The 13,905-nt window shown below is 37.9% G+C and overlaps 1 protein-coding gene across 1 annotated transcript in view; it reads right to left on the bottom strand.

The window, feature by feature from the left end:
* CNTN3 (contactin 3) overlaps positions 1-13,905 on the bottom strand; it is a 240,047-nt gene that overhangs the window by 211,978 nt on the left and 14,164 nt on the right. Inside the window, exon 2 of the mRNA XM_029917321.1 lies at positions 2,015-2,141. Within this exon, the coding sequence (XP_029773181.1) occupies positions 2,015-2,141 (127 nt within the window). The remainder of the gene's footprint in view (positions 1-2,014; positions 2,142-13,905) is intronic.

The raw sequence follows: 13,905 nt of genomic DNA, 5'->3' as shown, positions 1-13,905 counted from the left end.
CATAAAACTGATGAATCAATTTAAGTCATACATCTCCTAGTCTCAGGTACAGATTCTGCTTAAATTGCAACATACCACATCCCAGGCTGCATCATAAAAACCTAAGAGGCATTGTGGAAATGGTAGAACCTCTTCATCAACATTTTATACATGTCATCAGTATGTTTACAGACACTCTCTGGAATTACAATAAATACCTGATATATAAAGAAATAAATGCAACAAAGGGCTATTTCTAGATGTATGAGCTCAAGACTCCTTGCTATTTAATAAAGTTTTACAAATACAATTAAACTGTTAATTTAGAAATATACTTCTGTCTGACTACATCTTGTATCTTGACAATTTTTCCACTGAACACATTTATCATCAAATTATTCATAAGGTAAATGCTAGGAATACAACTTCACTGAGAATAGAGAAACAACCCACAGATGAGTCATTCATATGGATTCTTTATCATATTACCATCATATCTAAAAAGATAATCTTCTGTTTCAGGGAGAAATGAATGGATGCACTTGGAAGATGTTAGAATATCCAATGAAAATGCTAACAAAAATTGTTTCTAGGATAACATCTTTCATTAAAGTTGATCTGTTCATCTTTCTCCCAAAGAAGAAAATATTTTCAGATGTTACATGTACTCAAGTCTGATTAATTGAACTATCTCATAAAATACAGATTCTTGTGGATTTTTTTTAACGTTATGTTATACTTTTCTTATTTCTACAGAGTGAGGAAGAGGCAGAGAGGAAACTTTTTAGTACCTCTGTCAATTCTGACCACTAACCTGGGATTACTGTTTATGCTATTGAAAGTACACAGCAGGTGCTCAATAAATATGTCCTTGAATATTATTGAAAGAGACTGCCTTTAACTACTTCCACATGCAAAAATACAAAGGTCTACCTTCTAACCCAATGCTGACCCAATTTAACAATGAATGTTGGCATCTATTATTTACATGGATTAAGAACACAGTAGAAGTTCAATAAGGTCTACGCTACTACTCTGAACACTTAGAATTTTATTAACATAGGCTGAAGTATGCTTGTTCCGCAGATTATAAAAGAGGTTTTGCCAAGAAACTAATATTGTAAACAGTGTTTTTGAGACAAATGCTCACAGTATTCAAAAGAGCATGTTGCTCTCAAGGTGCCTGGAGCACTTTCTCATTGCCACTTACATGGAAGTAGCATATGCAATTTATAAATAATTCATGTCTTCATTAAATTGGGTCACCTAAGCACACATAACAGTAAAAATAGTTAACCTTGTGGTTTTTTTTAAAAAAAACTAAATACCCATCCCATCCAACTCATCTTACCATCTACCATCAACCCCCAAAGTTAACATTTTTATCTTAAGCTGATGGGAATTCAGTTTTTCCCTTTTTTTCCTTATACTTTTCTGTGATGTTTGAAGGTTTTCAGTGAACACATATTATTCATGTAATCCGAAAAATACTATGATGTGAAAAAAAATCCACTAAACTAATACAATTTCTCTTCAAGAATAGTGAAAATAATATTAGTAAAAATGTACTTTATTTCTCTATACTTAGTGAACCTTCAAACACATACTCAGTAAAGTGGTAAAGAAAGAAGTACAAATGCCAAAAAGTAAGCACTTTTTAAAAAACTATGATTTCTGATTACCTTTGGAACATGAAATTTTATCCCCACCATGGATATGTCCCCAACAACTGCACATAAACTACTGAGTTTATAAACTGAATTACACTATAAATCAGTGAAAATACATTATTTAAGAGATTCTGCCATGTCTTTTCTAAAACAAGGAATCTCGCTGTAAAATGAATAATGAATCAAATATATACAGTATGGGTCCAATGTTTATGTATCAGATCTGCTGAACAGAGCATACAACTGCAGCTTCATGTATTATTTCTTACTGATGCCATACATATACTGAAGCAAAAAAAACCTCCAAAAATCATAATGGCAACATTGTTATTTCTTAATTCAGATTTTCAAACTTTTCACTCTACCTGTAATGAGGTGAAGGGTTGCCTCTTGCTTCACAGTTTAAAGTTATTTTTTTATCCTCTGAACCAACAGGGAAAATGCTGTTGCTGGGCTCTCTGATGAACACTGGACCTTGTAAGAGAAGCTCACCTGGATGGGTGGGAGACAGCCAAAAAACAATCATAATAAGGAACAGGTATTCTAGAACTGAAGAAGCAAAACAAGCAACCAGTATCTGCTCTTGAAATTTTTTTAATAGTTTATTTTTGAGACAGAGGATGAGTGGGGGAGGGAAAGAGAGACACACACACACACAGAATCTGAAGCAGGCTCCAGGCTCTGAGCTGTCAGTACAGAATCTGATGTGGGGCTTGAACACATGAACCGCAAGATCATGATCCTAGCCAAAGTTGGATGCTTAAACGACTGACCCACACAGGCGCCCAAGTATCTGCTCTTTAAAGCAAACAATGAAAACAGCAGGCATCGCTTCCCTTGTCTGCAGGATGTGTTCTGCAGGCACTGTTTTGTTAATCCGGATCAGTTAGTTATACCGTTAACAGCCTAATAACATGTATGAGAGAATGAACATTAGTATGAAAACTACTGCTATATTAATAAAATCCCTTAAAAGCATACATAAAGCTGTACTAATTACTTTTTAAAATACATATTTTAAAGTTTATTTACTTTTGAGAGACAGTGTGCATGCATTCATGTGTGAGTGGTGGGTGGGGAGGGGCAGAGAGCAAGGGAGCCAGAGAATGGCAAGCAAACTCTGGGCTGTCAGTGCACAGCCAGATGTGGGGCTTGATCCCACAAACTGTGAGCTCATGATCTGAGCCAAAATCGACAGCTGGATGCTCAACCAACTGAGCCACCTGGGCACCCCTGTAGTGATTACTTTTAATAATATAAACTCGACCTAACTTTTCACTGGTGAACATCCTACTACAGGGGCTCTTTCTGTCATAGGTTCTTTACAAAATGAAAGCTGGGGTTGAAACACTTTGAATACCTCAGTACGATCTTTCTCATAAAATCTGCCATGCAAAGAAACCAAAACGTTGACGATACTATTTTTCTGTTTTGACCTCCAATTCTCAGCATTTGGTGGTACCTCCATTTTATTACCAGCCAATTTAAGAGAAGGTTACAACTGTAAGCAAGTATCTTTTAAAGGGTTTTCTACTTTAGTTAAGAAAATTTGAATATTTTCTGAGAAATTACACAGACACAGACACACACACACACACACACACACACACACATCTGCCTTTGTGCTATGAATTTAAAAAGGAATGCGATAATGCCATCAATAAGCGCTTATGCTACTTTAGTTGTACAATCATTGCCAGAGCATTTCTGAAAACAAATCCATAGGAAAAAGAAAAAAAACCTCTTTACTCTCCTATCTTGGAAAGCTCAGTAAAATTGGAGGAATTCCTGCTGAAACAAAGAATGAATAAACTAAGAGACAAAGAGAGCCGGTGAGTAGTTTGACAAAATAAGTCGGAAAAAATGTTCAGAAACTAAGAACCTTTATTTTGGCTACTGTAAGCAGTAATAACATTCCTAAGAACTATTTACCATAAATAACAAGGATAATAAAATAATACTGTCAATAACCACTGACATGATGAAAACAGCAATGGCAAAGCCAGTGTGTGAATCCTATGTGGCCATATCTAATCTTTAATCTTCTCAGAGATAATTATTCCCAATGAATAGGAGAGAAGCACTAGGCCCAAAAGTGGCTAGAAGCCAGGGTCAAGTTCACATACTGCATTTCAGAATGTACACACTCTAGAACATCTGATTCCAGAATCCAGGCAGTGACCCCTGTTGCCTTCTGCTCCTAGAATGTAGCTTTGCCTTTCAGCTGGCCATTGCTCTCAGCTTCTGGCAGGTAACCAATGTCATACATGATAGAAATGCTTTTGTTTAGGGTGGTGATGGCCACATTACATCTGAGAGTGGGACCAGTCACACCTGATAAGTCTTGGGTGGGGAATGGTCACACCACAAAGACCTACCATGTAAGTGAAGGTAGAAGATGTGAATCACAGGGTATGATCTGACTTGAGCAACTGAGCTCAACCACAGGTGCCTTCATCAGTCTTAAGTATGTAATGACGCCCCAGTAAAAATTCTGGACACTAAGGCTTGCCAAGGTTCTCTGGTTGGCAACAATCCTTACATATTAGAACACATCAATGCCAGGAGGTTTCCTCATCCTGAGGACTACAAAAGCTTAGCATCTAGGGTCCTCCCTGACACTGTCTGATGGGTCTCTTTGTTTGGCTGATTTTAGCATGTACCCTTTCCCTATAATAAATCGGAATTATGAGTATAAGAGCTTTCAGTGATGCCTGTCAGTGCTTCTAGCAAATTATCAAAGCCAGAACTTGCAGTTGGTGTTAGAAATGAAGGTAGTTTAGGGACTGTGTGCTCAAACCTCAAAGTCAGCTAACTGACTCTGGATACCTTTCCACTGCAAAATCAACACTCCATTAACCCTTACGAGTACCTACCACACCTTAAGAAAGCAGCTTGCTTGGGCACCTGAATGGCTCAATTGGTTCAGCAATGGAGTTCCACTCAGGTCATGATCTCAAAGTTTGTGAGTTTGAGCCCCACATCAGGCTCTCTGCTGTCGTCACAGAGCCTGCCTCCGATATCTGTCCCTTTCTTTCTCTGCCCCTCCCCCCTCATGCTTTCTCTCTCAATCTTAAAAATAAAAATAACATTGAAAAAAAAAAATAACATTAAAAAAAAGCAGCTTCCTATCCTCTCTAGTCCCCAATCTTTATTCACCTCTGAGGAAAAAAATTCCACAACGTAAAAGCTCTCACTTTTTTTTTTTTTGAAAAAGAGAACTTCAGAAGAAATGGATTTTGAAATAGCTACTACAGCCCCTAATCCAAAAGATCCAATGTTTTCATTTTCTTAAATTTTCCCCCAAGTAAGTTTACTGCATAAAAATAAATAAACAAATAAATACAAAAATGACAATCAGCTTCATTAATCAAATTTATGGTCTTGGAAAGCTGAAACGAATTCTAATGCGGTCTGTAAATATTTACAAATGTGGTAGATTTTTCACAGCATTTTTTTTCCTGGTGTAACAGCTCTTGATTTACTTGGAGTGGCTAATTAATTTGTACACTCAGGAGATGGCATTGCATCATTGTTCTCATAAACTTTGACATATGTAGTGCTTGAAAACAATTCTCTAATAATAAAATGGTGTGGATGTAAAAATTCCAGGTAAGCTAGGGAGAGAAACTGGTGTAAGGAAAATTAAGTCTAGGTAAGGAGTGAATTCCACAAAAAAAGACAAAAAGAGGTGTTTTTAAAATTTCCTACACGTGACCACAATGGAAACCCAAATATCCAAACCATTATCATCTAACACAAGTCATATCCCAAAAACGGTGCTCTCACTTTTCTCTAGAGACCATTATTAATTTTAAATGAAGGTGTTAAGTAACTAGAAAACTTTTCATTCTGAGACCCTTCTGAGAATATGATCACAATGGCTAGTTTGCTAATATTGATGTGCCAGGTGCTGTACTAAGGAAATTATAAGCCCAGGCTCTCTTCTTCCCAGGCTACCTTTGACTCCACCCCCTATGCTGTAAGGTCCAGCCATCCTGCCACCTAGTGCCACCACTGTCTTGTCTCTGCTTCTGAGACCATGCTGACTGTTGTCACATTTGGGCTGAGCCACCACCTTTCTAGTTACTCTTGTGTCTGACTTCCTTTTGTCATTCATCCACCCATCCCTCACTTCCACTTTCACAGGGATACCTGTATCTCACTATATGTGACTGTTATACATGTTCACATATGCGCTGGCTCTTTATGTCTAATCTGTTGCTCTATCTCCAACTCCTAGAACATGGCAAATATTCGGTATCTATCTGTTGAATAAATAAGATGAATGAAGGAATTCTCACAGTAACTTCGTCTAAAACAGATACTTTTTAAAAATTTTTATTTATTTATTTTTGAGAGACAGAGTGTGAGAAGGGGAGGGGCAGAGAGAGAGAGGGAAACACAGAATCTGAAGCAGGCTCCAAGCTCTGAGCTGTCAGCACAGAGCCTGATGTGCAGCTTGAACCCAGGAACCATGACTTGAGCCGGAGGTGGACTAAGCCACCCCAGGTGCCCCAAAGGCAGGTGCTTTTTAAAGCTAATGATTGATAAAGCTGAGATTTTAATTTCAGAGATTATGTTCTCACCTTATACTTGTTTGCCTCTCCAGCAGAAAATGAGGCACAGAGGTTGTTTTGTGTCTTTGGTTTTGTTCGTGAGAGACCTGGGATCAGACCCTAGTGCTCATATTCTTGGAGCACGTGCCTTTCCAGTAAACTGCACAGTTCTAAATATGGTCAAAGACAAAAATGAATCATCGGGTGCCTTTTCAACTTCAGTATTTTCTGCTAACACTGGAACTCCCAGCCTGGGAGGTGCACACTCGCCATTTCTGAAATTTAAAGCTCCTAAAGATTGTTTAGACCATTAGCAGCCATTTGAAAGCTTCCTAAAATGTAAGTACAAACTAATAATCAAACATGACAGGTTAGTCCAGGCTTCATACTCTGAAAAGTGACAAAGGCCACTCGGTCTAGTGTCACCAGAATGAAACAGGTGATGAGAGCTGTTTTGGATATAATATTGTAGTCTCTGGGCAGCGATATAAACTTGAAAGGAATAGATTCTGAAGTCTTTGCTCATCGAAAAGAAATTATCTCATACTGTCTTCAAAAATGAATTTGATCCTCAAAAGGACAGAACCTTGACAATTCACATGGATATTCATAACCAGCAACGAGAAGCATGGCTGAGAACAGAAGGAAGCTTCCTGCCTAACTAAATGGATTCGATGTAACATTTAGATTGATGCTAAACTTTACTTTTTGTGACAGGGGCATTTTTTTGATATGCTAGCCCAGCTCCGAAGCTCCATTTTAAGTTTACAGCCTAAAATAAAGGGCATATAACATTTCCAAACAGGACAAATCAGTCCAAAAGTCCAATTCTGAGGTGTTATTTTTTTCCCCAAACACCCACAGGCTACTTGAAATAACTACCTTTGAATGTAAGTACCAGCTTCATGAGCCCCTAAGGTAATGTCACCTAAAAGATCAAACTGTGGCCAATCAATTCTAATAGTCATACTCTATATGGTTTTTATGAAGACTGGCAAAGAGAAACAAAGGATTCCAGGCAGTAGATTATGAAATTCCTAAAAGACCATGATATTATCTCTGAAATATCTACAGAAAAAGGAAAGCATACCCTATTTTCCCTCACGTATTTAACATCATATTTATATGATGCAAAACACACAAAGGATGTTCTGACATGAAGAGGGTCAATCCCCAAAGGGAGCTAGAGTGAGCACTACTATTTAAAGCAGAATTTAAGAGAAGGTGCTAGAAAAAAAGAGTCAAGGTACTTACAAGGCAGCCAAACCAAACAGAATGAGCCTGGATCAGAGAGGGTAAAAATTATAGGTGGCCAATGAAATGAGATCTGTATCCTAGGCCCTACTATTCTATAGGAAAAAATAAATAAAAATAAAAGTTGGAAACATTTTATAGCAGCAGGGTATCATTTTTTTTCTAGCATTGGTTGCTTCAAGCTAGAAAATGCCAATGAAATAGAAATGACAAAAATAAAATTCCGTTTATATGCCCAAGTCAAGGGAGGATAAAGAATCCAATCCTAAAAAAATTCATTTCGTTAACAAGTATTTGATTTTTTTAATGTTTTATTTATTTTTGAGAGCAAGAGAGACAATGTGAGCAGGGGGGGGACAGAGAGAGAGGGAGACACAGAATCCGAAGCAGGCTCCGAGCTAGCTGCCAGCACAGAGCCCAACGCAGGGCTCGAACCCACAAACTGTGAGATCATGCCCTGAGCCGAAGTCGGACACTCAACTAACTGAGCCACCCAGGCGCCCCCTTAACAAGTATTTGAATGGCCAACACATGTAGTGTGTCAGAAACTAGCTGTGGCAGACAGTGGTGGCAGCCTACTCCATATCCCTTACCTGCTCTTCTTCCTTGCCTTCAGATTCTGCCTTTCATCACATACAGAAAGCACCAGAAAAATTCCCTTCCCAGAACTCTTTGTAGTTCTTGATTGGAAAGCAGGGCAGACAAGGAAGACTGGGCTATGGGACCAGTCATAGCCAAACAGGGGTGCGTATGTTTGCAAGGCCTGCCATGACAAAGCCACAAGCCACAAGCGTGGCTGTTTAAACAACAGAAGCTTACTGTCTCATTGTTCTGCAGCCTCTAAGTTTCTAGGCAAGGCTTGGGCAGGACTGGCTCCTTCTGAGGGGTATGAGGGAAGAAGCTGCTCCAAGCCTGTCACCTGGGCTTAGAGATAGCTGTCTTCTCCCTCTGTGACCTCAGGTCACTTTCCCTTTGTGTCTAAACTTCCCCTTTTTCTAAGGATACCAGTCATAACAGAGTAGGGCCTACCCTGATAACCTCATCTTAACTAATCCCATCTGCAATGACTCTATGTCCAAATAAAGTCCTGTTCTGAGGACTTCAACATACAAATTTTGAGGGGGGCATAATTCAACCCCCTAACAAAAGGTAAGGGAAAATCTGCTAAAACCTTTTAGGAAAGAGTGTCTGTCCGGATTTTGAGAAAAACAAACTGAAACACACAAACAAAAATGAAAAAATGCTGACCTTGCTTCCTTTCCTTTTTGATATGGAACCTGTGAGGAAGGATGTAATGCATGTAATGCTGGGAGTCCCTACGGCCATCTAGACGCCATGAGAGGAAATACATATATATACAAACCACAGAAAAGCTAATCCAGAACCCTCGTATCTCTGAGTTTCTGAACAAAAATAGACCACGTAAGTCCAAGCACCGAATGTTAGAAAAATAAACCTCTAAAGGGTTTCCATCATGTGCAGCTGAATGTACTATAAGCGACATGCTAGAAAAAAGGGAAGCCAATATAGCACAGTCATGATGAAAACAAAAAAGCAAAAGCTTACCAGGAATAACTTATTTATCCATTTCTCACATCATTGCTTGTATGTTATCAAGCACTTAGATTACAAGAGACAGTGCAGGAGTATGGCGGACACCTGGAGCATGAGACCATAAGACAGACCAATAGAGAGCAATAAAAATTATTTAATTTGCTAAATTAATGGTTGACTACATGATTTGCATGATACGTATTTCATGTTTTTGTCCATAAACAGAAATAAAGAAACTGCATGGGAAGCAGTGTTCAATAATTAAAGAATTAAAAATGGAAAGAGACTGTTAAATTTCACAGGTGCTAGAAATAAATGTTCAATAAGGAAGTTCTCTGTGGAGCAGCAGAACTATTTCAAAGCATGACAAAAATTTGAGCAAAAACCACATTTTTCTTTCATTGCAACCAGTCTAAAAAGAACCAGAAAAATGCCCATACTCATTAACATGGGTGTATTATGGTCCTGGGTTTTAGATTTTTAGATTTAGAAATATTCTAAAATATTTCACATCCACTATATATTTTGATCAAAGTTATGATCTATTTCACTGGATTAATATTCAATCTGTATTATAGTTGAGTAAAAGAAGAGAATGTGGGAGTATTTTGAGAGTGTGTAACATTTTATTTTGATACTTTCAGGCCAGTGGCTATATTTCTCATTTTTGAATGGCTTTCCACAATTAAATGAAACAGTTAACCAATTTACTGTTATACTGCAGGAAATCATGTATTGAGGGGGAAAAGGTTTAAGAGATGGGTTGAAGTCTTTGTAGATGAAAATGTTTTCATAATGCTTTATGGCTTTGTTTAAATTTATATTTTGTCTCTATGTGAATGTTACTTCTAGTGCTATTGAACCTCCCTGACACCTTTCCATAATCCCCAGCCCATAGTTATACTGTCCTTGCTAGATGGTTTATTAGCAACTCCACCTGACAAAAAAAGTTCCATTCTATTGTTAGATGCAGCATTCAATGTGCACAATACAGCCAGGAGTGTACAATCCATGGTCATTTGTTTGAAAAGAAAAACACTTACATCCCCACTTTCTATTATACCAATTTTCATTGAACATCTCTGACATATGCAAATTCACAAGGTTCTCACCAATCACATTGAACTGAAGACTTCATTAATCAACTCTTTGAAAAACATTTTTTATCATCCTTCCCTCAAAGGTTTTAATGGAGATGATTATATTTGTGGCTTCTATTCTTTACCAAAAAGATTGGGTCAAAGCTTTTGGGACTCAGGCATGATCCCCTTCATGTAGTTGAGAAAGAAAGTTCATAGTGAACTCCAGTTCAAAACCGTTATTTCTATGAAAAAATGAGTATACAATAAAGAATTTCTATTATAAATTGGTTGTAATGGAGAAGCTATTAAGAAGTAATACTAGCTGGTGATTGCTTTCCGTAGTATTTCTGCAGTGTAATCTCATAAATTAGAGAAGAGCATAATCGTTTGCAGCCTACACCCCGGCAAGCAGAAGCTGCCTTAGTGTCTGTAAACGTCTGTGTGTATCCTGCTCTCTTCATTCGAGACCCCTGAGGGATATTAAGCTGAGTTGTGCAGTAGGTATGGAGATGCAGGGAAACAGGAGAGAGGAGGACCAGTGCCAGAACTGTGTCTGGCACTATGGGGTGGAGATGAGGAGAGACTCAGAGCTGCCTCAATCTGAGTAATTAAGTAATTTCTCAAATTTACTCACTATTTTCATTTACCCATAACTAAAATGTTTTTTATCATGATTTATTGTAGACACAGCATGTGTGTACACATACTCGCACATATAATGATAAAAAATCTCCTGAAAGAATAGTGATGATTACTTCATTCTACATCATAACATACTTTCCTATTCTATTTAATATGTTGTCTTTTTTTGTTAATGCCAGAAATAAGCTACTATATTAAGATCATCACCTATCACTGGTGATTTTGACACCAGTTTGATAATCCCTGGTCTAGAACCATGCCTCTTTTGGCCTCAATATCCTAGATTATTTTTTTGGAGGGGGAAATCACTTTGATTGCAAGCTACTGAATTTACTTCATTTAGGAATGAAACCAACTTTGGAGGTGAAGGAAAAGAACTGTCTACTTTCAAAATGGAAAGAGTATCTGTGGTCCCAACATGCAGAAATGACAAGAGGGCCTTTCGTAAATTTTCCGACTGCTAAATTCTCTGTAGTCTTCCACAAGGGAGCAAAAACTATTATGCCTTGCTGGTAACCTTGGCAAATAACACGTATTTGATGTTATTTTGAAAAACACTGTTTCTTAGTTCTTTATAAGACAGAGCAAAATCCCTCATTATATACTTAGTAATAAACACATGCACAGTCTCAAACATCAACATCGGAAGGTAAAAAAGATACTGCTTACCAGGCCCTGTACTAGACACTTGGGTCTATTGAGTCACCTAATTCTAATTGAATATTAAGTGCTCTGGATAAAAAAAAATCAATCTCATTTTAATGTTATTGCTTTTCTTAATAACTGACACAAAATATACATGAGCCTCAGGGAAGTAGAGGATGAGTTACACTGAATGCTCTCTATACATTTTTGGTGTCACCATCCTTGAGAAGCATCTGGTGATATGTATGAGAAGTCACAGTCATGCATGAAGTCTAAAGACTACCTCCTAATCATGCCACTTATATTGTATATTTAAAAAAACCTGATAAGAATGTTAGAATAGAAATGCGTGTGTTTATACTTCTTTGCAAATTGTTTTAATTTATAAAATGCTGATCAAGTTAAAAAAAGAATCTGGCCATTCTCAAGTTAACTCTGAGCAAATACTATCTCCTATTGGAATATGTGTGTCCAACTGCAATATAATTCATCAGATAAAAACACGGACGTATAGAAACCAATTGAATGAATGCATCTGTGGCTCTTAAATCCTCTCATCATCAGGTGGCTATTTCTGGTTGAGAGATTTACAGGATGTTGGCCACCTACAATTCATCCACTCTTTCCTGAATACTGAAAACACTGGCATTACGCAGGAGTAGTTTCAGTAAAACCACAGATACATAGCACTTCTAAAAGCAGTAACACTCTACCAGGCCTCTCTTGTATACCTTCTGAGTGCTGAAGCAAAGCCCCGTTTCTGGATCTTAATGATTTATTTGAATAGAACAGCTACCTAGGACATGAAAATGAAAAAAACAAAAGGTGAGATTTTGGTGGGTTGTTTTATTCCTCAGATTTCTAAAGAAGTTGCTTAAAGGGGGCACCTGGGTGGCTCAGTCTATTAAGCGTGTCAGCTCAGGTCATGATCTTACAGTTCATAATTTCAAGCCTTGTGTCAGGCTCTGTGCTGACACAGCTCAGAACCTGGAGCCTACCTTTAATTCTGTATCTCCCTCACTCTCTCTGCCCCTTGCTCACCATGCTCTATCTCTTGCTCTCAAATATATATAATAAACATTAAAAAATTAAAAAAAAAAGAAGTTGCTTAAAGTTACTTTCAAGACAGGCCAAAACTGTATAGATTTTATGGATTCATGAAATAAATCTCTGGAAAATATCCCCAAGTCCAGGATCCACCAACCATCTGAAGCATGAATTTAGTTAACATATAACTGATACACAATTCTTCCTTTCTTCATTTTGTCTAAATCTCCTAAGGTTAGTGTGCAATGTTAGGTTTTAAACTGGTCACCTGCTAGCTGTCTGCACATGCTGCACATTTCTGTACCTTCTCAGAACTAGAGCTTAGAAAACACCCTTGCTTTTCAGAGAGGGCCTGGGTGACAGTTTCTTTCCAGGACTTTTCAAATTTGAGATTTGTTACTTATATGAAATTTATAGATGCAACTCATTACTAATATTTAGGGATTTTGGTTTGCAGACAAATACACAGGTGGCTCCTGGGCCAAATCTATACTGCAGCATTATTATTTTTTTAATATAATTTATTGTCAAATTGGCTTCCATACAACACCCAGTGCTCATCCCAACAAGGGTTCAATGCCCAGAACCCACTTTCCCCTCACCTGCACCCCCATCAACCCTCAGTTTGTTCTCTGTATTTAAGAGTCTTCATTAGTTGCCCCCCTCCCTCTCTATTTCTAACTTTTTCCCTGCTTCCCTTCTGCCACGGTCTTCTGTTGAGTTTCTCAAGATCCACATAAGAGTGAGAACATACAGCATCTGTCTTTCTCTGACTGACTATTTCACTTAGCATAATACCCTCCAGTTCCATCCACGTTGCTGCAAATGGCAGGATTTCATTCTTTCTTATTACCAAGTAGTATTCCATTGTATATGTAAACCACGTTGAATTTATCCATTCACCAGTTGATGGACATTTAGACTCTTTCCATAATTTGGTTATTGTGGAAAGTGCTATCCTGCACCATTATTAGACTTAGATCATAAAATGTTCAGGAACACACACACACACACACTTCCCTTAAGTGGCCTCACTTAAAAATCCAAAAATATTAGGTGTAATGTCAAATTTAACTTTAAGAAAAAAGTCAGAAATCTAGTAATCCCAAGCCCATTTTTCCTGTGGTAATCCCAAACTCGGCACTACCTTACAAACCTAGCAACATCTGCCTTCCCAGAAGGCAGCCCCACCTGCAGTAAGACCGCTCAGGTTGTTAGCAAGGGATTCACTCATAATGACGTGACAATGACTTTACCAACTAAATTATCTTGAATTGATTTACACAATTCTTCTTCCTGGAATGCTTGCCTCCTATTCTTCAAGACGGAGAGTCTCTTTTGATAGCCCAGCCAAAATGAATCCTGCTTTATCAGAAATTCAGTTTAGTGCACTGGATTATAACTCTCCCAAAGCATCTGTATTTTAGTAGTTTGTGCACAGGTTGTCTCCTTTTTCCTGAACCTATGCCCTTT

This window comes from Suricata suricatta, chromosome 12 (assembly GCF_006229205.1).
Source record: "Suricata suricatta isolate VVHF042 chromosome 12, meerkat_22Aug2017_6uvM2_HiC, whole genome shotgun sequence".
Classification (NCBI taxonomy): domain Eukaryota; kingdom Metazoa; phylum Chordata; class Mammalia; order Carnivora; family Herpestidae; genus Suricata; species Suricata suricatta.
Note: the sequence above shows the minus strand (reverse complement) of the source record. Positions and strands in the feature narration are given on the sequence as shown.